This window comes from Lissotriton vulgaris, chromosome 1_1 (genome assembly GCF_964263255.1).
Source record: "Lissotriton vulgaris chromosome 1_1, aLisVul1.2, whole genome shotgun sequence".
Lineage (NCBI taxonomy): Eukaryota > Metazoa > Chordata > Amphibia > Caudata > Salamandridae > Lissotriton > Lissotriton vulgaris.
Window position 1 is genome coordinate 535,797,055 of NC_141685.1, and position 25,610 is coordinate 535,822,664.

Here is a 25,610-nt window from a genome sequence, read left to right on the forward strand (position 1 = left end):
GCTTTAATTCACCACAGATTTATACTTGTGAGCAATGTAGAAAGAAAGTATAGAATTGTTCCCAGGACTGATTGAACTTTTCAAACATCGAGTGAATCACTTTAAAGGTGTTACTTCTCTAACCCTTCACCTCATTATCTTTTGTACCTTCTGTTTTATGCCACGTCATACGGATGATTGGCGAATCAGACTAATTTCTTCAACACCAATGGGCAATTCCTTATTCCAGTTCAAACAGTGAGAAGCACGTGTACCTTGAATAGTATCATGTTCTCTTTTAATTCAGAATAACATGTTACACATGGCACACTTGCAAAACTAGACTATGTCAGCAGAAGCTGGTGAAATGTAAACTTATTTCCTTCAAATTCAACTTAAGAAAGTAGGAGTAAACGAACAGGGCAAACCGCGAAGTGCATCTCTTTGGGAAGCAAGTTCTGCTCACCCATGTTTGGGAGAGGACTCCAACACTAGCCTAATCGTCGCCCTGCCTTTTACTAGGAACCTATCCCTGTCTGCCAGCATGTGGCATCACTGGCCAAATCACAAACTTGTATTTTTTACAGGAATATGCTCCGATTTTGGAGCCGGCTGCATCAACCGCTGATTCACTGAACTACCACTGTCTTAAACTTTCCTTGCTCAATATATTTGCTATAGTGTTTGGAACTGACTGAAAGGGAAGATTTGTTTAGAAGGTAATTCTCACCGAAACATCTTAATCTATGCCTAAACCAGCCTTTGCTGGTTACACTGTCTAGTAAAGATTCATAGTGCTCTCCCTGTCCAATGCCTTGCCAAGATTCCTTCAGCGGTTGCAGTTTTGTTACCAAGCTCGGACACCTCTTGCTGTTAGTTGCACCTCAGAACATCATGTACAGATCGTAGGAAGGTAGGTAAATAACCAGTTGTGAGTCCAATCCAGCCTGTGTAAGTTTTACCAGGGTGATTAAAGATTGTTTACATTGCTTGTACTGCCAGTTAGAGCAGGCCACTTTGCATATTCGGTTTAGTCACTTTCGACATCTGCTTGTTTAACCTCTTACGCGCTGCTGACGGCCAACGGTCGTCACGAGCGCTACCTCCCCAGTGCTGCGCACGACCATTGGACGTCCATTCAGCACTAGTTCCAATGGACAGCGCAGCACTGGGGAGGGATATTTGCGAAGCAGCTAAGGTGTTAATCGGCGTCTGGCCAATGTTTCATTGTTTTACAGTTTGATAGTTGTCATTTTGTTATGGTTCCATACCCATTTTGTACAGTAATTTGGAATTAAGTCTCATTAATTGACACTGAATGCTAAATTTGTGTTCAAGGTGGACGGCTTGCACCAAACACATTCAAAGAACCCTGTGGGCCACATTGGAATAACCTCCCAACAATTCTCCTACAGTCAGCTACTTTAAGGTATCGGGCATCAAACCTGATCATGCTTGGTGGGCTTATGCTAGTCATGGTATCCTACTTATGGCAATCTCTGTGACTCCCATTTTGTCTTAGTTTTTTTTAGGTTTGGAAAATAGGAGCTAGGCCTGCTTCTATTGGTTATGGGTTGAGATGTACTGTATGCAAATAATATTTGTGTAACTTCCTTCCTCTGCATTTTCCAGAGACTACCTGAGCTTTTGCAAGTAATTTGATTTATAAAGCAACACAAGCTGCAAAAATACTTAAGAAAATGCGAAAGTAGATTGCGAGCTATTGGGTCCCACGTCATACCACCCATAAATAGTCCCCTAGGAAAAGCTTTGCCAGAACCTTCAATCGCTTGGCATGCAACGTTTGTAGGAGTGGTAAGAGGATTCCAGGTAAATACGTAATCAGTTGGTTTAACCTAGAGGCTGCTTCAGATAAGTTTCAACACACTGGTACATGTCTGGGAACATTTGGTCCATTCCTTTTCATTTTAGTTCTTATTTGTCAGACAGTTCAAGGCATCAATTGGTAGCCTTTCCACGGGTATGTGCTGGTAGCTTATTTGGTCATTTCTGTCTCAGTGGTTCATAGCTGTTGCGGCAACTGGTTTGCACCTGGGCGCCTCTCATTACTAACTCCAAAATTGTGTATCTGCGTGAATGTGTGTGTTTGCCTGTGATACCTATACATTAGAGGTGTTTTTTTTATGTTCTGTAGTGATGCAAGTGATTGTGTACGGTATACCTGAATGCTCCCAATATATCTTTTTTTTTCTTCATATTTGTATTCTCTGCCACGGACCCAGGTAGAGCAGGTCCACCTTTTTCCACTGGCCATTAGAGCCAGGAGGAGATTTGTTACCAAGAATGTTGATTCCTGACTCATTGCCACCACGGATGACGCCCACAGGACTCTTGACAGAGGAGACACAGTGGCCCTCTTCCTCCTGGACATCTCAAAAGCATTTGATAGTCTCCTACCCCCATCTTCATTCAACACCTACATGAGAGAGAGCTAGGACCAACTGACCCCCCCCCCCCCCCCCCACCCCCCCCCCACTCACACCAAGAACCTCCGGATCATCATTTACCACAAACTCAACATGACTACGCAAACTCAACATGACTACCCAAGTCAATACCGTCACCACTGCATGCTTCCATACCCTTAAGATTCTGAGAAAGATTTTCAAATGGCTCCGAATCACCACCCGGTAATACAGTTACCCACATCCTATTTACGAGCAAGCTAGACTACGGTAACCCCCTCTATGCCGGGATTAGAAAAAAAGTTCACCAGAAGGCTGCAGACCATTCAGATCTCGGCGGCCAGAGTCTCTCTCAACCTCCCACGCTGCACTCACATTACACCACACCTGAAGGAGCTCCACTGCCTCCCCCATTCACAAACCAGATCCCGTGGTAGAGCCTTTTCCTACTTTCTTTCATAAGTATGGAACGATCTTCCACTGCACATAAAAGCCTCCTCCTTAGTTCTTGAATTCCTCAAGAAGCTGAAGACCTGGCTGTTCGAATAGACCCATTAGGTCTTAGGTGAGGTGATTATCGAAGCGTGGCCATCGCTTGGTCGTTTAGTAGCTCTTCTGGACTGGAGTATGTGAAAGATGTCTCTAAAACATTTAGAACATTTGGAGCAATCACCCTGCTGAGGGGCAAGTGTAGAGATTCCAGGTCCTGGGGGAGAGGCAGGCACTTGAAAGACTTAGCCATGTGCAGTGAGCTACCAGAATTGTATACATCAAAGATTCCAAGAGCATCTCGACCAAAAGATATTTGTCCCATCACGGACGTATCTAGTAGGGGAAATAGAGCATTGACATGTTTATCATGTTGAACTCCGCACACTGTAGAAACTAGAGCCAGTGTTGTTGCATGGTCGTATTGACACCTCATGTATAAAGCATTGTAACACTAGATGGATATGATTTATTATTGCAGCTGTTAATCCACAAGCCTAATTGTACTAATAGCAAAGCACTGCCCCTAATCTATAACGCTTTTTTTAAAAACAGATTTTTATTAAGTTTTAGTCAAACATCATACAGTCATGCATCATAAGCGGATCTTCATCAACTCAGTTCTTTCCAGGACAAAAATCAGCATTGGTCCGCATCCCCCGTCCCTATTCGAATCAGCCTCCCTCCACCCCCTCTACCCCCACCCCCCCCTTGTCACTGTGCCTTCTTCTGTCTCTGCTAGAGAATGGTATAAACCCTTGTGCAGCAGCGCCCAACTCCTCCTGGGACATCCACATTCACGGCCCTCAGCTGCATAACGACCTAGAGTAAGCGCAGAACATAGCATGTAATCCTAGCAGTCCTTTGTTCCTTCCAACATAGGTGCGGACACCATCACATGCATAAGGGTGTGTGAACCTAAGTGGTCTCACCTCCCATGTGTACCCCGCAATCCCTGCCCTAGTCTCCAGCTCCTGACTCGCCGGTGCATCCATCTCATCACCCCCACTAGCTTCCATCGCTGATTGTAAGTCCACCACCAGCACCCCCCACGCCCTGGCCGCATCCAGCGCTTTGTCGTTAGAAGTGCGTCTGGCTAGCTGTAGTCTAAGAGTCCCCTCACTAGTTGCCCATTGTAGGAAACCCCCCTGCCACCTCAGAAAGCTGGGCCGCCCCTAGACTTCCAGTGCATTGTGAGCTCCCTCTTGGCCATAATCAACCCCAGGTCAAAGAATTTACTTGTAATTTTTGTGGCCGGTGTATGCGGGAATCATAGCAAGAGACAAGTCCCCATGCTTACATCAACCTGACGTCCGTGACCTCATTCAAACCTGCCATAACATCGGTCCAGTATCCACCCAGCCCTGCGCAGGACCAAAACATATGACCAAAGTCAGCGCCCTCCACGTTACATCGAGGGCACACTGAGTGAGCTCCCCCAAAGACCTGCTGGATTTGAACCGGCGTCAAATAAGCCCTGTGGAGCGTAAAATATTGCACCAACTGAAACCGAACATTGCGTGTGCCCTTCCAGGCCCGCCGTACGAGCTGTGTCCAAGTCGTCTCCGGTATCTGTCGGCCGAGGTCTCCCTCCCAACGTTCCCTCAACCGATCCAGGGGCGGCGGATCCTCCAATGCCAATCTCCTGTACAGGCAGGTAATAGCCTTGAAAGTGCCAGCGGCCATCGTGATGTACTGGCAGCCCAATGACTTAGGGGGTTCTGCCAAACCCATCTTCCAGTGTTTCTGGATACCCGACACCAAAGCCGCATGTAACAGAAAGTCGTCCCTCGGCAAATCAAAGGCACTCTGAAGTTCGTGGAATGGTAACAAGGTACCATCTCTATATAGGCCCCCTAACATGTGGACCCCGCGCTCCTCCCAGTCGGCCAGTGCCGACCAATCCCCGCCATGCGGGAGGGCGGTGCACATGCCTAGAGGGATCTCCCGGGCATACAGGGTGGTAAATCCCGCCCGTTTCTGGCTACGCAGCCAACATTGGCGAGGGGTGCGTTCCTCGAGAGTGAGCTGATCCAGCCGAAGCCTCTGTTGGAGCACTCTAAAGGACAAGACATGGCGCTGAATAATCCTGTCCTGTGGACCATCCGGGCCTCTAAACTCCCGCGCCACCGCCTGCGTGAGCCATTGCAGCTGCGCCGCCAGTTAGTACCACTCAAAATATGGCACTGCCAGACCTCCTTCCTCCCGTGACCTGAGCAAGGTGTTCAATGCTACACGTCTCCTGCCGGAGCCCCCGATGAACCCTATCACCATCGACCGCAGCATCTTGAAGAAGGAGATCGGAATCCACACTGGTAGCGTGCGAAAAAAATAAAGCAGCCGCGGGAGGGCCACCATCTTCAACAACGCTATTCGTCCGGCTACTGACAGCGGAAGGGTACGCCAAAACCCCATACCGCCTCTAATGCCCCTCAGCGCTCTGCCCACATTCCCCTCATAGAGGAGCGAGTGGGTGTGATAAATATAGACACCGAGGTACGGTAAACACTCCGGCTCCCAACGCAGTCCCTACAGCACTGTGGGTTGGGCGCAAGGAGACGTCAGTGGGAATAAACAAGTCTTGGACCAGTTAACATGCAGCCCAGACAATTCACCAAACTCCCGAAGGAGGGTCCGCGCTCCCCGCACCGAGGTCTCCACGTCGGCCAGATATAGTAAGAGGTCGTCGGCATACAAGGAGATGTAATGCAGCTCGCCGCGCAGTAACACCCCCCATAATATCGACCCTGCCGGGCTCGCGCTGCCAGAGGCTCAATTGCCAGCACGAAGAGGAGCGGGGACAAGGAGCAACCCTGTTGGGTGCCTCTTTCCACCGAGCATGCCGCAGATATGGAGCGGCTCGTACGAACCCTGGCGGTAGCGGAGTTATACAGCAGCCGCGTCCAAAGGACGAAACCATCCCCTAACCCGAACCGATGAAGCACGCAAAACAAATACGACCACTCCACGCGGTCGAATGCCTTTTCGATATCCACGGACAGCACTGCTGCACCTGGTGGACCCTCCCCCTCAACGTCCATGGCCCGTATCAGTCGTCGTATGCACGTCGAAGTGTTCCGCGTGGGGATGAAGCCCGACTGATCCGAGTGCACCAGACTATGCATGTGCATGGACAGCCGAGTGGCCAAGATCCTGCTCAGCACCTTATAGTCCACAGTGAGCATCGAGAGCGGGCGAGAAGCCGTCCTCGCGGTAGGCAACCCGCCCTTCTTCAACAACGACACTATGATCTCCTCTCTGGCCGATGGCGGTAACCTGCCCAGTTCCCAGGCTTCGCCATACACCTGATGTAATTGAGGCGCCAGGAGGACAATGTACGAGGCGTAAAATTCCACCGGCAAACCGTCAGCCCCCGGCGTCTTCTTCCTGGCCATGTGTTTAACCGCCGCTCTAATCTCTCCCAGGGAAATAGCAGCACCCAGCGCGGTCCCCTGTTCGGAGTCTAACTGCGGTAACTGCGCCTCCTCCAAGAAGGCATCCAGCTCAGCCGGAGGTGCTGTCAGCCTGCTCCGGTAGAGCTCCGTGTAATAGCCCAGAAACTGGTTGTTAATCTCTTTCTGCGAATGAACCAAGTCCCCTGCGGGCGTAGCCAGTGACAGTATCGGCGTGCCCCTAGTGTGCGGGTTGGCCAGCCACGCCAACAACGTACCTACCCGATCCCTTTCAGCGTGCGCCAGGACCATGTACTCGCTATAATCAAGGCTGCCAAGCCTCTCAATAGGAGTGGCCACCCGCTCCCGAGCCGCTAACACTTCCTCCCTACCGCCCCTCGCTGTATGACTGGTCTTCTCTGCCTGCCGCAGTGAGGCCTCCTCCCGGTCAATATCGCCTAGCAACGTCCGACGCGCCCCCGCTGTGGATGAGAGGCACACACCTCGTATCACCACTTTGAAGGCGTCCCACTCATGGCCCTGGTAGTCGCGGACCCCGCGTTCTCCCGAAAATAATGCTCTATGCCCTCCCGTATCTCCGCGTTAAACACCGGATCCTCCTGCGCCAGCGGGTTCAGTCTTCAAGTGGGAACCGCCCTGATCTATAATGTTAAAGTTGCCTTGTTCAACTCTGAACATTTGAAAATAAAAAGGGAAAAAAAAAGAACGCAGGAGGCAGTGGTCTTGAAAGTGTTATTTACAATATGGAAAAAGACAAGATTCAAACACCATCTGCGTCTAGACTTTTGGGTGAAAGAGAAGAAATACAGGAAGTCATCCGATAACTCCAGATTCACCTTATTGGAGGAAGAATTCACTACTTCTGGCCTGTTCATATTTGAGTGAAATAGTTCTTGCCTACGTCGAATTGTCTCTCCAGCCAGTCACCAAAATATCCATATGGTCTGAAGTAAGCCCTAGAAGAGAAAGGTGAATGTCTAAGAAACTGTTCTCTTAAGTTGAGTCATTGTTAGTCGGGGGATCTTGCCTTAACAGCTGATGGAAGGCATTACCCTGCTGATGATGCAGTTTCAAGAACCGCCAGTGGTGGATCCTGGCATGAGCCCCCAGCATGACTTCAGTGTTCTGTCATGGAATTTCTTCAGGACTCTCGAAATGTGGTTATTTGAAAGAAAAAGACAAACTACAATATTGGGTCCCATGCTTATTCAGGATACAATTACCTCCTTTTGTTGTTTACATGCCTGAAAAATGCGCTTTTTACTGGGTGACCGAGATCTTTGAGGAGGAGGAGGAGGAGGAGGAGGAGGAGGAGGAGGAGTTTTTTGTTAGTTTTTTGATCACATGCCACACGAGATACCAAAATCTATCTGATCTTTCATATATAACGCTAATATGGAAAGGCTTCCACTGTTGGGCCCCAGCTGAATTCAGTGGTATCTACCACTACAGGCCTTGGGAGAAGTAGGATGGAGGCGTTGGCTTACCAGCTCATAAACTATGTGCGGGAAGTATGCCCCAGAGTGGGTTTCGACTCCTCGTCTGACATCTGATCTCTATGCTTCTCCATGTAAAGATATGTGAAACACTTTGCAAATCAGCGTAGGGGACTACTGCAATACAGATTGTCCAGAGACTGCTATTGCACTCTTAGAAGCCGTATTTCCCTTTAGCATTATTATTTAGATTTTGGATTCTGTAGCCCTTATGTAATATAGACGCTCCTTTGCACGCAGGCCTATTTCCAGTCACCTGTCAGTGAAAACAGGGAAAACAATAGATGATTTTGGCATGCTACTGTGTGTAACATGGGTTTATCAAGTGCTTTATTCATGTTTGATTGCATATGGAAATTATTCTGGAGTTTTAGTGTTTATGGAGGCATCTTGTGAAGATTTAAAGATGGCTGGCGTTATTTCAAGTTATCTGCTGTAGTGTACCTACCACCATTCTTCTCTAAAAGCGCATGTAAGAGTGTGAGTTATCCAGCTGATAGAATGGATTTAATGATGCATGTAAGCATTTTCTTGCTTCCATTTATGATAAAAAACATGGTGCCTTACATGGTCTGATTATGAGATTTATATGTTTGCCTCAAGATTTTGTGTTCGCGTTTAAATTTCTTATTGTACGATTTTCTAGCTTCGGGATTCAACAGAGCAGTTTGAAGAGTACTTTAGACAAAAGATGCGGTACCAGCAGCACTTGGAGCAGAAAGAACAACAGAGGCAACTCTACCAGCAAATGTTACTTGAAGGTGGTGTAAACCAAGAAGAAGGGCCCAAGCAACAACAGAATCTCACAGAAAAATTCCTCAACAGGTTTGCCCCTTTGGTTTTTAATTTGTAAAAAAAAAAACTAAACTGCAACAGCAAACAGCAACTACTTGTATGTATGTGCACATTCAATGCCATCAGGTTCTTCAAATTTTGAGGTTCACAGCAACAGCCTTAAAGCAATGCAGACTATTCCTGAGCATTGTAGAGAGCAAAGGAGTGATCTGTATCTCCATGAGTTTGCTATTATCTAGGGGATATGACATGTTATACTGCTCTGTTGGACTCTGTAGATGGAAAGGGACATGCAGTGCGGACTAGTTAGTACTGAGTAAAATATTTACATGTGCCAAAGGGGACCAATATATCCCTAAAATTGTTGATAGTGAAATATGGAATCCCTTAAAGTTGAGAGGAATTTTGTTGAGACATAACCAATAATAATTTAAAGTTCTCCTCCAGCGGATCTTCACTGCTAGTCATAAACAATTGAATAGTCTCCCCCCATACCCCTGCCCAACAGACGGGATCCAGGAGCACTTTAAAAAAATGCATATTACTGCGTACCAACTATTTAAAGAGAAGCCAAATTATGACATTGATTATTATATGAATGCTTTTCTACAGGCTGGATTGGTCCATTGCTTTGTTTGTTTTCTTTACAACAGCCACATTCCAACAAAGCAGACACTCTTATTGAAATAATGACCAGTAAAAACTCTTTCACAAACCTTTCTTAAAGGAGAAATTAAAGAAAACAGGGACAATCTAGACAGATAGGCTGGAGCCCCAAAAGGCTGGAAAGTTGACTTCTCCTTCACCAAAGTCTATTCCTATTAAATCTCACCATACCTTGTGAATGACAAGTAGCTCTCTTCTGTGCTCCAGAAACAAGGATCCTGGTGCACCGAGCTCAGCCTTATAGGCTATTTTGGCCACTAAAAACCTTTAAAAAAATAAAAACTCACTATCATTTAACATCCATTGTGTTTTTCAATCAATTACAACTGTTTTCTAACTGAAAACCTGTTTCTCTGGCTCCACAAATGCCTTAACTCTTTGTGAATTGCCCTTTGTGTGGTAAGAAAGTTTCCACTGACCCACATGACCTCTTCATCCAGCCAGATTTTCCTCACACAGAAAAGTAGAAGCATTCCCCAACATTTCAAGGAAGACCATAATGGTAAGAACAAGAATTTAAATCCATGGGCAGAAGAATAGATGTTTGAAAATTGTCAGAAAGTTCAGGTGAGCGAGGAAAAAATGGCTTCCTTTACCTCCATGGTCCTTCAATCTTGGACGACTCCGAGGCAGAATAGCCAAAACAGACCTTTTCACATTGTGCATTTTTGTTCTTGGTCAATGATGGATACAGTGGCAAGCTATTCAGTGTCGAAACGCTGCTTGATGTCAAATAGACCCAGGAAGTTGATATCAAAGGACAGGCTGAACTCTATGCACAGTTGAAACTTCATTTTCAAGTCCGTCATAACTCTTGCCTCAACTTTCTTTATGTTGGTTGACGAATGCTTCTGGATTTATTTCAATTCAGATAGGACAGTCCTCCTGTGGTTGAACTCTCTAATTCCCTGTCATCTTTTATTGTAACAGCTAGGTAACTTCTGGTTATTCCAGCACAGCCTATGCATACAACTCCTGCTTGTGTTTAATGTGCCCTGGCAGTGAAAACACGAAATTGCAGTTTTCATTGAAGCAAGGCTGTTGGTCCCTTTGACTAACATGCTACCACGCGAAGTGCTAACGTCCATTCGGGTGCCACTAAAGCCAATACTCCAAGGTACCTCATTAAACTTTACATTATACCAGACTCATTGCTGAGATCGTATGTAAGGTAATTTTGAACAGGAAGGTGGCTTTAGAAAGTCACCACTGGGTTGCCCAAACCCCTGATTGCCTTCCCTATCGATCTGCAGTAGCCACTTCTGTCTATCTGCCGCAGTTGCCACCTAAGACAATTTGCTGCCCTCTGCTATGAAGTGTGAAGCGCTCTCAGCAACAGGGAATTAAGGGGCGTGCTGCTGGGAGGAGGCGAGACCTCCTCCAGCCTAATGACTGCCAGGCAGTAGTCACAGATGGCCCAGCTTCTAAGAAGCTACTGTCTCAGTGAAGCAAATGGTGACCACACCTTCGCCTGCTGCTCCTTCTTGTAGGTAGACTGGCCTTCATCTTCTCCAGAGGGGGATGACTCATTACAGAACCAGTTTTCCAGGACGAGTGACTCATTATGCTTGGTATACCCAAGGGGTGTGCCAGGACTCCTCACGGGGAAAGAAGGCTAGCACCATCTTGGATTTCGATATAGAAGGGTATTCTGTTATTGTTTGCTGGCTAACCCCCCAGGAAGTGATGTAAAGTGGGAAAGGTTGCCTCGTGGGAACTATTGCCCATTGGCTAATGAGTCCTCCCCTTCCGCAAACACGAAGATGGCACAAATGTGGCACCCTAGTCCCCCAGTCCTCAGATCACTACTAGACTGGTGAAAAAAAGACAGAAGAAGGACTGCCCTGCTGTTCCCTGATCCACCAAAGAGAGTGTGCACCAAAGACTGGGCTGCACTTGCTGGACCTGAAGGACTTGTAAAGAGGACTGTGGCCACTTGCACTTGTGGGAACGAGCTCCACTTGTCAGGTTGGACTAAGTGACTCTTAAGTCGCCTTGCTTCAGGACCAGCAAAAGTCAAAGAGACCTGCACTCCTTGAGAGACCAGCTTTCTAGGAATACCTACACTCTGCTGTACGCCAAAGTGCCTGTTGGCAGAGTCTTGACCCTCACGAGGTGGCCCCCCCCAAGTCCGTTGAGCCTGTTGACTTTAAAGTTACTCTGGTCCCCCAAGAGAAAGATTTACTCACCTGTAAGAAACCGCTGCGACCGCTGTAACTGGGAGACCAGTTGACCAGTAGCAACTGGACATGCACTGGACTCACTTGGTACACCATGGGAGATTGAGTCCTGAGGCTGAAGAACCACTCTTGAAGTTTGTGGATCTCACCGTGGCCCTAGGAAAACTCACCAGATCGTGCTGGTCTATTCCGCATTTCAGCATCTTCAGCAACCTGCATCACCAACATCAGGATCACATTTTGTCTGGAACCGAGTTGAAGGAGGAAAAGGCATGGAGTACCCTAACACTGATGGAAGCAACAAGTCCCTAGACCTAAGTGGTCCCTGTGACACATACAGGCTAAGAGAAGTAGCTGTAGTAGTTAGTTGGCTAAGAACTGCTCAACAGATCGCAATGATTTGCCAACAGTGGCGGAGTGCAAAAGCAAGCCCAGAAGGCCCCTCAGATTAAAACCTAGCGATATGGCAGGCAGCAGACCCTCTTAACTGGCCTCGACCCCGTGAGTGCAGCAGGTACAAGAAGAAATACCGTGAAGGGGAGCCTTTGATGCTGAAAAGAAAAATGTCAGCGATCAACGTCGAACAGAAGATGCTCGTCATCAAAAAGACGGAAGAGGTCTCAAGGCCAAGATGGAGGCTTTGTTCAAAAGTACCTGCTGAAGGACATTGCATTTTGTGAAAACACTGAAACAGTGTGCCTTCTCAGGAAAAGAGCAAGCATGGAGAATCAAACGTGATTCTTTAGAAAGCCCTCACTTACCAACCTAGTTGGTGACATGCTTCATCATCGGGCCCCAACAGGAAGGCTGAGTGCCTCCCCGGTGTACTTCAACGCCAGAATTACTGCGGAGAGGGTTAGTGTTATTTGAGTGACAAGTGAAAGTGATTATGTAGTGGTTTAAAAATGTCTAGATTGTGTCCAAAAATAATTTTATCAGTTGGCCAACCAGACACGAATAAAAACAAAATGAGAGATGAATGAGCTGGATATTTTAATCAGCTATGTCTCACTGTGCATGGTAAACATGTTTCTGCCTAGATGATGCTAATAGCCAGGCATTCTTCAGGACCAAAGTGTGAACCTCGGCGTTATGTTCACACATAGGCAGAAAGATGTTCACCACACACAGTCTCCCCTGCCTGGGCACCTCACCCTGCCACCGCTTGGGGGCCTTCCCCTTGTTCTTATAGTGGATATATCTCATCCCTCTGCTGGGTCACCTGGGATTAGTCGTCAATATTTTTTTCCATTAGCCTTGGGTCATAACTCTCCACTGCATCATGTAATGGTTACCAGAGAAAATCCTTTCAATTTTTGTTAGCCAATCAGAATTTAGCTGCTCACAAACCGATATGTGTTTTGCTAAAAGTGAACTGCCCAATGGAAGAAACCGCTTCTTAGCTTGTAAGATTGACTTTTTATTTAAATGCTCCTTTCACAGACCACAGTTCATGAACTTTAAAACTAACTAATTGAGGGCTATGTGACCTCTTTTTTCTATGAATTTAACGGAAACTACTGAGCAGATTTACAACAAACAAAAATAACGATCTAATCAGTGAAGTGATACATCCATACCAAATTTGGTGAACATCTTTTCAAACTCTGTAGCAGCACAACCTTTTAAATGATCAACGCAGGGTTCATTATGTAGAATTCTTGTTTTTTTTTTTTAATTCAAATCTTTTTTATTGAAGAACAAAGCTGAAAATAAAGACAATACAATGACTCTTCCAAGGTACAAATGAGCAGAATGATGGCACCAAGACACTTACAGTAATCAAATCAAGTCAAAGAGGAGATAGAAGAAAGATGGGAGAGAAAAGGAGAGGAGGAAAAAGAGAGAAGAGAAGAGAAGAGAGTAGAGAAGAGAGAGGACAGGTGTATCCACAAAGCGGTCATAACCAGTTTACCCAAACCTGGTTCGGCATGCATGTATTAGGAAGTATACAGTAAGCATATATGGTTGAACACACTAAAATTCAATAACAGTTCTATGGAACAAGTTGACCATTGAGATGTGCCTCATGGGGGTTCAAAGTGGCAGGATGACGCATCCAGGGATGACCAGAGTTTGTTGTTCGAAGGCTTCCAAGTGGCTGACTGTAGCGCAGGCTTGTCTGCCCCTCTTAGAAAGGAAAGCCATTCCAGCCACATTTTAAAGTTGACTTCAGCAAAATTTTTCCACTTGTAAAGTATGACCTTGCACGCCAATGTTAACATGATATCAAGCAATTGTCTGTCATGATTCTCTGGCAATTGTTCCTCCAGAGGGCCCAGAATGACATATATAAATTCTTGAGTAGGAGTTATTCCAAATATCTGTTGGATATATGAAAATACTTTGTCCCAGAATGGACGCAGTAGGGTACAGTTAAAAAGCATGTGTGCCAAGTCACCTGGCGCTTCTTGGCAGTTCCAACAATTAGGCGTGTCCCTCAGATTACATTTAAACAGTTTCTGAGGGGTCCAGAACACTCTGTTCAACAACATATATTTCGTTTGGCATAGGATCGGGGAAACCTTGTTTGTTAGTGCGGTGTTATGTATGACCTCCCAATCGATTACTATTCCTGTGGAGTTAGGCTCTGATTCCCACTTGATTTCGGATAACTTATGTGGCTTCTTGGGCATGGGGAGGAGCAGTTTATATACTCTAGAAACAAAATGACCCGCATGGTACAGTAACCGGAGGCGGTTCACCAGCCAAGGCGGCTCTGTAGAAAGGAGACGCTTGGAGATAGCAGCTTTCAATTTCAGGAATTGGTAAAATTCTATGTGAGGCAATTCAAATCTCTCTTGCAATATCGAAAAGGGTAGAGGCCTACCACTTTCATAGAGGTCATTCACTATATGTATACCCTTAGTCGCCCACAATTCCCAATAAAGGGTCTTCCCCTCTATCCTGAGCATAGGGTTATGCCATAATGAGAGTAGAGTAGATCTCTTGATCACCGAAGCAGTCTTATGGGATTGGTCAAGTCGGAGGAGTGCTCTTCTAGTATTTAGTAGAATGTATTTAGAGTGAGGTATATGGGTCAAATCCATGGTGAGGAGAGCCGAGAGGGGTGCACGCGCCATTAACGACTTTTCGATATTTAGCCACACTGGAGTGTAGGATGTATCATCAACTAGCCAAAGAGCCCCTTGTTTACAGAGGAAGGCTGTTTGGTAGTTCCTGAACGAGGGCAGGCCCAGGCCGCCTTTGTCTTTTGCTAACTGCAGCTTTTTTAGTGATATCCTGGCTTTTTTCCCTCGCCACAGGAACTCGCCGAACAACCTGTCCACCTTCTTGATGAATTCTTCTGAGAAAGTCATAGGGAGCATGCAGGCTAGATAGTTAACTAGGGGCGTGCACATCATTTTAAGGGTCTCAGCCCTACCCCACCAGGATAGATATTTTGGTGACCAGCTATCTAGCAATGTGGATATCTTTTTTAATGTTAAGTCCTCATTTAGCTTCAGAGTCGTAATCAAACCCCTTTCAAAGTCTAAGCCCAGATATTTAAAAGCTTTCGGTTGCCAGGTAAGGCCAGAGGAGCCTAGAATGTCTTTACTCCCGATATTGTTTAACAATTTGACTTCTGTTTTGTCCTTATTCAGTTTATATCCTGAAACTCTAGAGAACCCCTCGATTGTGTCCATCAAGGCCGGGATAGCCTCGTCAGCTTTTTCGGTTAAGATCAGCACATCATCGGCGTAGGCCGTCAATTTTACAGTGCAGTCATCAAATGGGATACCAGCGATTGCTTTGTTATGTCTAATATGCCACAAAAAGGGTTCTATTGCCAGTAAGAACAAAGATGGTGATAGCGGGCAACCATGCCTCGTCCCTTGTTTCAGGCAGAAAGAGGATGAGAAGGAGCCACCTGCTCTGACTTTTGCAGTGGGACCGGCGTACAGAGCCATTACGAGTTTAGTGAACGTTTCTCCTAAGTTAAAATGGTGTAACACCGCCTTAAGGAAGGACCAGTCCACCTTGTCGAATGCTTTTTCTGCATCCAGCGTGACAGCTACCGTGGGAGTATTCAGAAGTTTTGCTTTTTCTAGGGCATGGGCTAACACCCTGGTGTTATCACTAGACAGTCTATGTTTTAGGAAGCCCGCTTGAGATGGGTGTACAAGAGTGGGGAGGACCTTTTGTAAGCGAGCTGATAGAACCATGGCCAACAATTTACAGTCCAAATTAATCAGGGAAATCGGCCTATAGTTTTTTGGTAGCGACGGGTCTTTGCCGTCCTTTGGGAGAACTGCAATAGTCGCTTCTGCTAACGTACCCCTCACTTCCCCCGACTCAGTAAATTCGTGGAAGAGGCTCAGAAGAGGGTCAACCAAGTCTGATTGAAAGGTTTTGTAAAATTTGGCAGTAAAGCCATCCGGGCCCGGTGCCTTCCCACATTTCAGTCCCCTAATTGCCTTTTCCACCTCAGTAGCCGAGATCGGCTCATTAAGACTGAGTTGTTCTTCAGGCTTTAACTTTGGTAATACACACTCCTGAAGATATTCTTGAATTTTGTCTTCATCCACCAATTCGTTTTTGGCGTATAAGTCCTTATAGAAGTCTTTAAAGACTTCGGTTATTTTTTGGGGATCCGAGTGAGTAACTCCCGCCGAGTCCTTGATAACATTAATAGCATTCCTTTGGACCTTAAATTTCAAATATGCCGCTAGGCTCTTGCCGGCTTTATTAGATTCACATAGCTTGAACCTTCGCTTTCTGTCTAGCCACACCCCCGCCCTTTCGCTTACTAGTTTGTTATATTCGTATTTTTTGTTGGTCATGGTATTAAATGTCTCCCGGTCTCTCGTCATTTGGTGTTTGTTCTCTAGGATGGCTATTTCCGTCTCTAACCCTTCTAGCTTTGCATTACAATCTCTGTTCATTGCTGAACGAATTTTGATACACACACCCCTAATTGTACTTTTCAAAGCCTCCCAACGTACTAGGTCCGAAGTGTCCCCTTTCGCATTAATCTCCAAATAAGACCTAATGGCTGATAGAATTTGAATTCTGTTTTGTTCTTTACTCAAGATTTCTTCATTGAGTCTCCAGGACGTTTGTTTAGGGGACGGTTTAATGTTAGTGATGGATAGAGATATGCATGAGTGGTCTGATAGAACCCTAGGTTCAATTGAAGTATCCTCTATCCTTGCAACGCCATTTTGTGTAATGAATATGTAATCAATGCGGGAGAACGAATCGTGCGGGGAAGAGTAGAAAGTATAGTCCCTATCAGTAGGGTTTTGTATTCTCCATGTGTCAATTAAGTGAAATTGTTGGCATAATTTGATAAATGCATTATGTGATCTGCTTGGTTTGAATACACATTTTGAGTCCCTGTCTAAGGCCGGATCAAATGGAAGATTGAAATCACCCCCAAGGATATGCACCGCCGTATCAGGTATCGTTGCAATCTGTTTGGCTAAGTCCCGCCAAAATTCTAAGTCATTAATATTAGGTGCATAAACGTTAGTGACAAAGAATTCTGTATTATCTTTGGATAGTTTCACTGTGACCCAACGACCCTTTTCATCTGATGAGGAAGACAGTAATTCTACCTTGGACTTTCTTGATAATAGTACCAGAACACCATTCTTTCTTCCAACTGCACCAGAACCGACAACCTCTGAATAAAACTTATTGCGCAGAGTGTAAAATTGTTTAACATCTAGTTTGGTCTCTTGCAGCAGTACAATGTCTCCCTTCTGTCTGCGCACATAGTCTAATATCTTTTGTTTTTTAACGGGCTGATTTAAACCTTTAACATTCATAGACAGAATCTTTAATCGATCAAGTGAGGTTGTCCCAAGCGGAGTGGAAAGTGTTGTTACTGACATTTATAACAGTGTAGGTATCATGAGTGCTCCACGAGAGCCCTGGAAATACATGTTACACAGCGCATAATGGAAGGAACACATTTCTTTGCCCCCTATGGAGTATAACAGGCGGAGACCATGGTCCATCATCTGGGCGCCCAGGGATGGGGCATGGCTAGTCTGGGTACCGGTATACAAATATAACATATGCATGATACAGCTTGTCCAGATAAGAGCAAAGAGACAGGTCAGAGGGGAAAGAAAAAGCAAGGAAAAGAGAAGAGGAAAGGAATAAGAGGGAGAGAGAAAGGAAAGTACAAAAAATGTAAACCATAGAACATAACACCCACCCGCCCCCAATACCCCACATCCCCCCACCCCACCCTCCCCAACTGTAATACAGAAGCATGGCGACGTGAGGAAAACCGCAGTAACCCTCCCGTCTAGAACTAGCCATGTATAAACATTGGAACAGCTATGCACAACGTAGAGTGCCGATAAACATTATGCAACATTATGCAAACAGTGTAATATTGGAGTGATGTGGCAGAACTAACTTAGGCATAGTAACACGCTCCTTCTGCACATTTTTGATAATTCAGAAACAAACCAATATACCTACAGTATATCTATCAAAGTGGTGCTGTCGAGCAAAAATTTGACAATATAGCCACATAGCCTATTGGAAGGTATTATAGCTTCATACCCTCAGCATAGGGCCCCTAATGGTTATTGGTATCTAGGTTTATGCGTCAGTGGTGAAGAACCTAGTCAAAAACGAAAACCTGCCAGTAATCGTTCCTTAAACAAAGAGCCCCAGCACGGCCAGTCCGAAACCAGTCTAATCTGATCAATCCTGCCAATGTACCGGGTTTTGGATTTATTCATACACGACTTAACACATCTTACACCGGTATCTTCCTCATTTTAATCAAACAGGGCAGACCAGCTCCAATCATAAAGTTTAGATCACTAGCAACAGGCCACGTCAAGTACAACCTAGGGAAATAAAGTCAGGAGACTCCAGGACCTTAGTTCAGATCTTCGGGCCACCTTTCAGGCAGCGTAGAGTTCTCGGTGCAACGAGGCATCTGTCAACTTGAAACCTTACAGAACGGTGGACTTGCAATTTGAACAGCTCGTTGGGCTTTGTGGAATTAACATAGCAGAGATATCCTAGTGAGAGCACTAAACCTCAGATGTGGTCATCTGTAACCTGACGCCGAGGCCGAGGCTGCTTGACTTTCTGGGTTGTTAGTTTCCATATCGCGTTCCATGTCCCGTTCTTCCACGTCTTCAAGCATACGTCTGAGTTTCCTGGGGTCCGTGAAGTAGGAAGACGAACCACGTATTGTCACCCTGTACTTTGCTGGGCCCACAAAGCCATATTGATATCCCTTCGTTGACAGTTGTTGGCGTAGCGCAAGGAAGGCCTTCCTTATTTCTACGGTTTCCTTACTGTAGTCTTGAGAAATGTAGACCTTGGTATCCTTCCACAAAATATGATTGTGCTTCCTCACGAAGGCCAGGATTTGCTCAACATGTTGGTAGCGTAACGGTTTACATACGATGGGCCTTGGTCCTCTCTGTGTCTTAGTGATTCTCCCCGGTACTCTGTGTGCCCTATCGAATTCAAGAGGGTTGGTGAAAGTCAGGTTCGTGGCTTTAGTGAACCATGATTCCAAAAATTGAATGCATGAACCTTCCGACTCCTCGGACCCTTCCGGAATTCCAAAGATGCGTAGGTTCCCCCTCCTATTCCTATCTTCCAACTCGGCCAGTCGTCTAGTTGTCTGGTCACAGGAGATGTGTAGGTGCTTCAGAGCCTTGGTGGTTTCAACCTCTATGTCCTCCAGGCGGCTGATTCGGGATTCGGTTTCTGTTAGGCGCGCATTAGTATCTCTGATGTCTTGACGGATTGCTACCACTTCCTCCTTAGTGGCTTTGGCTAGGTCCTTCACTTCATCTAGCCTATTCAGTATCATGTCAAGTGCGTCCGGGGTAACTTTCTTTGGCTTATTTGGTGATCCCGGGTTCGAGTGATCCGATTTAAGTCTTTTAAGGGTACCCTGGTCTTTGGTATCCATCCTGATTACTAGAGCCTCTTCTGAGTAGTTAATATCGTGGAGTAGAGTATACAACAGAAGTCCATACAAGAGGATAGCCAGCTAGGTCTCAGTACACTGGGAGCACGTCATAGATAGAATTTTAGGTACAGGGCACCACATTCATATATTCCAAAGGCGCATGGTGTGTGTACAATGACCTTGGAAACTCACTGCAAGGACAACACTATCATTGAGGGGTACACCACATGTGGGTTGCTGTGTAATAAAAAGAGAGCCGAGTTGTAGGCACTTGACAGCCTTCTGGGCAGTACTGGTATAGTAGGGAGCCGAGTGTCGTTTTGCTGGCAAGCAATCCAGGTATTCAGCACAGCAGCTTCACACCCTCATCATCAAAGTCACATCCATCAAGAGCAGAGCACTGATCAAGCGTTTTGCAAGTTCATACAGTCTAGTGGCCGACAGTGCAGGCATGCATCTTAGTTTACACTAATTTCTTATGGCAGAATAGAAATGAGCGCAAGTTTTCCATACTGTAGGGGTAGGTGCCAGAGTCGCTCCCCCGATGTTACATGCAGGCTAAATTGGGTAGGTTTAGTGAGGAGAATCACTTTGCCTCGGTTCCCAGTCATTGCCGAGTGGCGGCCGCCATCTTGGTTAAGGCGAAGGAAGCCCCCGGCATGGCCGATCACACTGTACTCACGCGACCGGCGACCGGTGATTCTGCCTTCTGTTCAGCGAGCGCACCTTCGTGGACTCTTTCCTTCTGTCTCCGGTCCTCTCGTTGTGTCCGGTCACCGCATCGTCGCGCTGGGGGTTCACTTCTCACTCCGTGTTTTCCCCTCACCACGCACTGCCGCCATGTGCGTCCGGAGCTCCGTTCATCGCAGTGCACGATCCGCTGCTGCTACGGACACGCGGGACGGCTTCTTAGATTCAGGAAGTGGTCCGGTTCCTGACTCTACTGTCACATCCCCGCTGCAGAGCCGAAAAAGCATTCCAAAACTGGATGTGGACGCTCGTGACGGGAGGAGAGACGCTCTAAGCAGCCATCTTCCTCGGCGTCCAAGCCACGCCCCCCGTAGAATTCTTGTTTACTTTAAAATAAATGCACTGTTCATTGTTCAGAAATACATGCCTCACTTATAACCGAATGAAAATCTTGGCAGCATGTGGTCTTTAATTTGTTTTGCCAGCGCCCTGTGGTGACAAAATCTCATATATCTGTAAATTCCAAATTAATGGGTCTTTTAAACACACCTAGTAGTGTGTGTCTATTCCACACATTCCCTTGATTGACATGAAAAAGAAAACTCTTTTGAAACCAGTCTCTGTATATTGACCAACAGCCCCAGGATTCATTGGCAACTTGTGGTATATCATCATCTACGTGGGTTGGCGGGGGGCGTCGAGGTCGGTGACTGTGTATATTCCATACATAGTTTCCCTCCTCCTTCAACCCAATACAATAACCAGCGTCGTATGCATGCATGACTTTTCGTAATACATACAATCTCTTTGGTGCCACCATTCCTGTGTAAAATATAAATACCAGGCACCCAAGATAAAACCCTGTTCTGCATGATTTGCCCTCCACACATTGCTTGTTTTGTGCCTTGTACATCTAAATAGCGTTGACTTCATTTCCATTTCAAAATCTCACAAATAACACAATATTTTAGATGTCTTTCGCTTCCCATGCATTGTCCACGGACTGTGCCATCATGACATCGTTAGGGCGAGAATATTTCAGTAAACCAAACTGATCACACAGAAAATAGAATACGTTAGTACATTATTGATAATTTAAAAAAAATTACATTGTAAAATATAGTGTTGATGCTTGCAATATACATGCACCCATACACATCAAAAACAATAGCTCACGAAGTGTAAATGTGACTATCCATGTCAGAATGCATTTTTTGAGAGAGCTAGATTTAGATATTTTCGTGTGTGTGTGTGTGTGTGTGTGTGTTTATTTCCAAGCAGACTTCCTTCACAAACAGAAGGGGTAGCACTCTGGCCAGTATAAGGTAACTTATTTATTTTTATAGTGCCCACCATGCAGAAAACACAAAGAAAAACACCCATTTCATAATAGCAAAGGAAACAAGCATTTGCAATGTAATAGGTCTCGTTTCTGCGAGAGTTTAAGCTATTCACATTGTAAATGACAATGCCTTTTATTTATGTGTTTTAAAAACTTGCAAGAGGTGCGTAAACATGCACTCTGTACTTATAGCCTTTGCTTACGAGATGCAAGGCTGGCAAGAACTGCCCCTTTTTTACTGCCAGCCTTGTTTCTCATAAGCAAGGACTATCTGTACAAAGTGTGTGTTTACGCACCGCTTGCAGGTTTTCAGAACACATAAATAAAAGGCATAGTCATTTACAATGCCAATAGCTCAAACTCTTGCAAATGCGAGACCTATTGCATTACAAATGCTTGTTTTGAATGTTGGCATTGTCATCGACCATGTAGTGCTATGTCCCTCCATTACTGACCTTGGATGTGCACCCAGTGCTTTAAATGGGCCAGTACTTTTTATTTTGAGAGGGAGAGTACCTGCACTTCTCAAGAGAGACGTAATACTTTTAATTGGAGAGTACTGGCACTTCTCAGAAATAAGCAGTATTCTGATACAGAGTAACCTGCACTTCTGTTTTCCCATATCAAGCACTGGGTATACCCCGGAAGCCTCCCAGCGTGGGTGTCATTTTTCCACTGTTGGGTCTGCATGCAGAGACCGCAGAAGAAAGAAGCTGGATTGGAAGAAAAATCTCTGGTTTTCTTCATCATTGAGGATAAAACACCAAAGGATGTCGAGGAAAATCATAATATTCGAGGCATGTGTGCTGTAGATACACAAGCTGTGCATACTCCTGCCATCTAGTGTTGGGTCCGGATGTTTGCTAGTTGTTTTCCTTCAAAGACTTTCCTAGTTACGGCGTAAGGTGACTCCTCCTTTCGGTGATAGTGCGCATGGTCATCGAATCCATTGTTAGATTGTTTTTTTTCTCCCATCGGGTTCGAAACCGTTCTTTGGTTCACCTTGACATGCAATCCTCTCCACCTTCAACGGTATTGTTTCCGTACACGTTTCCCACCTCTTTGCGTATCGTTTCGGAATCTACTTTTCGAATGGTAAGTTTCATGGGCGGCCTTCGGGCCAAACCGCATCGTGTCAGCTCTCCGTCAATGGAGCGGACACCGTTCAAATTCTGCCCTCAGTGCCATGATAAATATCCACTCACTGACGCGCACAATGTGTGTAACTTGTGCTTGTCTCCAGAGTACAAGGAAGAAAACTGCGACGCTTGCAGATCGTTTTGATCGAAGAAAACTCTTTGCGATTGTCGGGCTTGACATCGGGAGATGCAACGCCAAAGCATTGAAGACACGCCCGGCATCTTGGGTGAAGAATCCGGTCAAGAAGATGCTGGTGTGGCAGCGGCGGAAGAACCCTTCTCCATGCAAGACTCTGACTCGGAGCTCGAGATAGACCTCAACCCGGAAGAACTGCCGCATGGACAAGGTGATGCGAGTGCCCCACCAACTCACCCACAAAAAACCTAAGGCTTTAGCATTACTTCTGCCTTCTGGCCAAGGTCACATCGAGGATCTGACTACATGTGCCCACCGGCTGTGTGTTGAACTACACGCCAATATACTGTGGAGCTCGAGGGAGCCCCTTATTACACAGACGGAACATTTGATGACCGTTTGACAACGCTCTCCCCTTTCCCTTCCTGATGAAGACCCCATCATGAGGCTGTGAATTTGCCCTTTAGCGTAACCAGGGGTCGAAACGTAGAACTACGCCTCCACTCTACACACCATAGGAGCTAAAAAAGCGATGGATTCTTGCTACCTATGTGTGATGTGATTTTGGGAACCTTTGCTCATTAATTTGCTTGTAGAGGTTTTGCCATCGTCAATTTGGATGTAATCATTTTTGTCACCACACCTTTACCCTGTCCCTTTCACTCACTCACTTACTCCTCCCCTTTTCTTTCACTGAGAGCACCTTCTTTTTGAATACCGAATGTAATGACATTATAATTACATGGAGATAATATGTTTACTCTTAAACTTTGGCTGCAATTGGATCGCACTCTGACCTTGCATGATTAAAATGCCAAAATGTATGAAAGGAAAAAGTTGTTCCATTTTTTCGATTTATTTTCAAGTTCAATGGTGAGTGTGTGTTTATTTGAAACCACTTTGATACTGTTCTTACTCAGACCCAACCTTTTTTGTACTAACCATTCTGGCCAAGGTCGGCACCGAGATGACGTTTCCGACGCCCCGCCCCCAGGACTGGCTCCGGAACACCCAGTCAAGCCTTCGGCTCTGTACCGAGTCGGCAAAAATCCTCGTCCGAACCGAAGCCCTCCTGTCCCAAACACAAATCAGGCTTGGAGCCGAAGCTTTCCTCGCCGAAACCGAAACAGCCTTCGGAGCCGAAATCTTCAGTACTAAAAGGCCCACGCATGCAGGCACCAAAAACGCATGCACCAAAAACAAAGTATGCCCCTTCGGATCCAAACCTAGACATTGTTCCACCGAAAAAAGATCCCAAACAAAAGAGACTGTAATATTAACCCTGAAACAGGCCATTTTCCTACTAAACTAACTCGGAAACACAAGCTTCCCGATGAGGAAATGTTTTCGAAGATTCCTTTAAAAAGGAAGTCTATTGCTTACCAGTCCTTTTAATCCACCACCACCATCCCTTCCTCCACCCCCCTCTCCACCTTCAGATTCTTTGCACGTACCACCTCCGGATTTTCCACAGTCTCACCATGATCACGATGATATTGATGATGGGGGTACACATTTACCAGTGGCTCCATGGACAGATTACACAATTAATCCTCCAGCAGATAATGACCCTGATCTTTACCCTTCCAAGCCATCTCCTCCAGATGACAATATAACCTATCAAGAACTCATTGCCAGGGCCGCACAATATCACGGGGTGGCATTGCACAAAAAAGCATTAGAAGAAGATTTTTTTGTTCGAGTCTTTAGGATACACACATAGGTCATCACAAACACTTCCCATGCTTAAGGGCATGATGAGATACGCCAACGAGATTTTTAAAGACCCTGTGCATGCACGCATCTTGACTTCTAGAGTTGACAAAAAGTATAAAGCCTCCCTGACCGATCCAGTTTTTATCAAAGGCCAGTTGCCATTAGATTTACTTGTAGTGTCTAATGCTCGTAAGCAAGCTAATTCCCAAACATCAGGGGACACTCCTCCACCAGATAAAGAGTCCAAGTTAATAGATGCTTCTGGCAGGCATGTAGCTGCTCAGGCTGTCAATCACTAGCACATTGCAAATACGCAGGGACTTTAACCCAGGTATGACAGGGCACACTGGGATGAACATAAAACAAGATTTGATAAATGACGGAAAACTAATTTTCAATTCTTCCATGGGATGTGCTCTAGATGCTGCTGATACTTCCGCTAGAGAGGTCAGGACTAGCATTTTGTTTAGGAGACGTGTGTGGTTAAGGATCTCCGGGTTTAAATCAGGGGTCCAACAATCCATTCTGAACCCGCTATTTGATAAGAAACATCTTTTCGAGCCAGAGGTCGATCAGGCACTAGAAAAAATGAAAAAGGACACTGAAGTGGCCAAATTCATGGGAGCACTTCAGTCCTCTTCAAATAGAGCGGAATCCAGGACCAATCCTCAGACCAAAAAACCTCCACCTTCAAGGGTAATAATCAGTCACCTCACTCAAGAGGCTTTTTTTCGAGGAGGTTACAGAGGGAATAATTCTAAGGGTAGGGTAGGGGTAACACACCCCATAACTCCCCTCCCCCTAATAAGCAGTGACTTGCCCATGCTTCCCCCGACCATACCACACCTGTCGGGGTAAATCTTCAACAATTTCTCCCCATTTGGCAATCTGTAACAACCGACAAATGGGTGATTGGAATTATCCAACATGGTTATTGCCTGGAGCTTACCAACAATCCCCCAAACATTCCACCTCTCTCTCACAAATTGCCTCCACAACATGTGCAATTGCTCAAACAGGAAGTGCAATCTCTCTTACTAAAAGGAACTATACAACCTGTTACAGTACAATACCAAGGCTCAGGAGTTTACTCTCTGTATTTTCTGATTCCCCAAAAGGACGGTTTCCTAAGACCTATTCTGGATCTCGGAGAGTCATTCCAATATATACTGTCCGAGCACTTTCACATGGTGACCCTGCAACACATACTTTCTCTTTTACAAAAGGCTGATTTTAT

General features: G+C 45.8%; 1 protein-coding gene across 1 annotated transcript in view; it reads left to right on the top strand.

Annotated features, from left to right (window-relative positions):
• WDR47 (WD repeat domain 47) overlaps nt 1–25,610 on the top strand; it is a 373,430-nt gene that overhangs the window by 176,159 nt on the left and 171,661 nt on the right. The window contains exon 7 of the mRNA XM_086953906.1: nt 8,450–8,628. Within this exon, the coding sequence (XP_086810032.1) occupies nt 8,450–8,628 (179 nt within the window). The remainder of the gene's footprint in view (nt 1–8,449; nt 8,629–25,610) is intronic.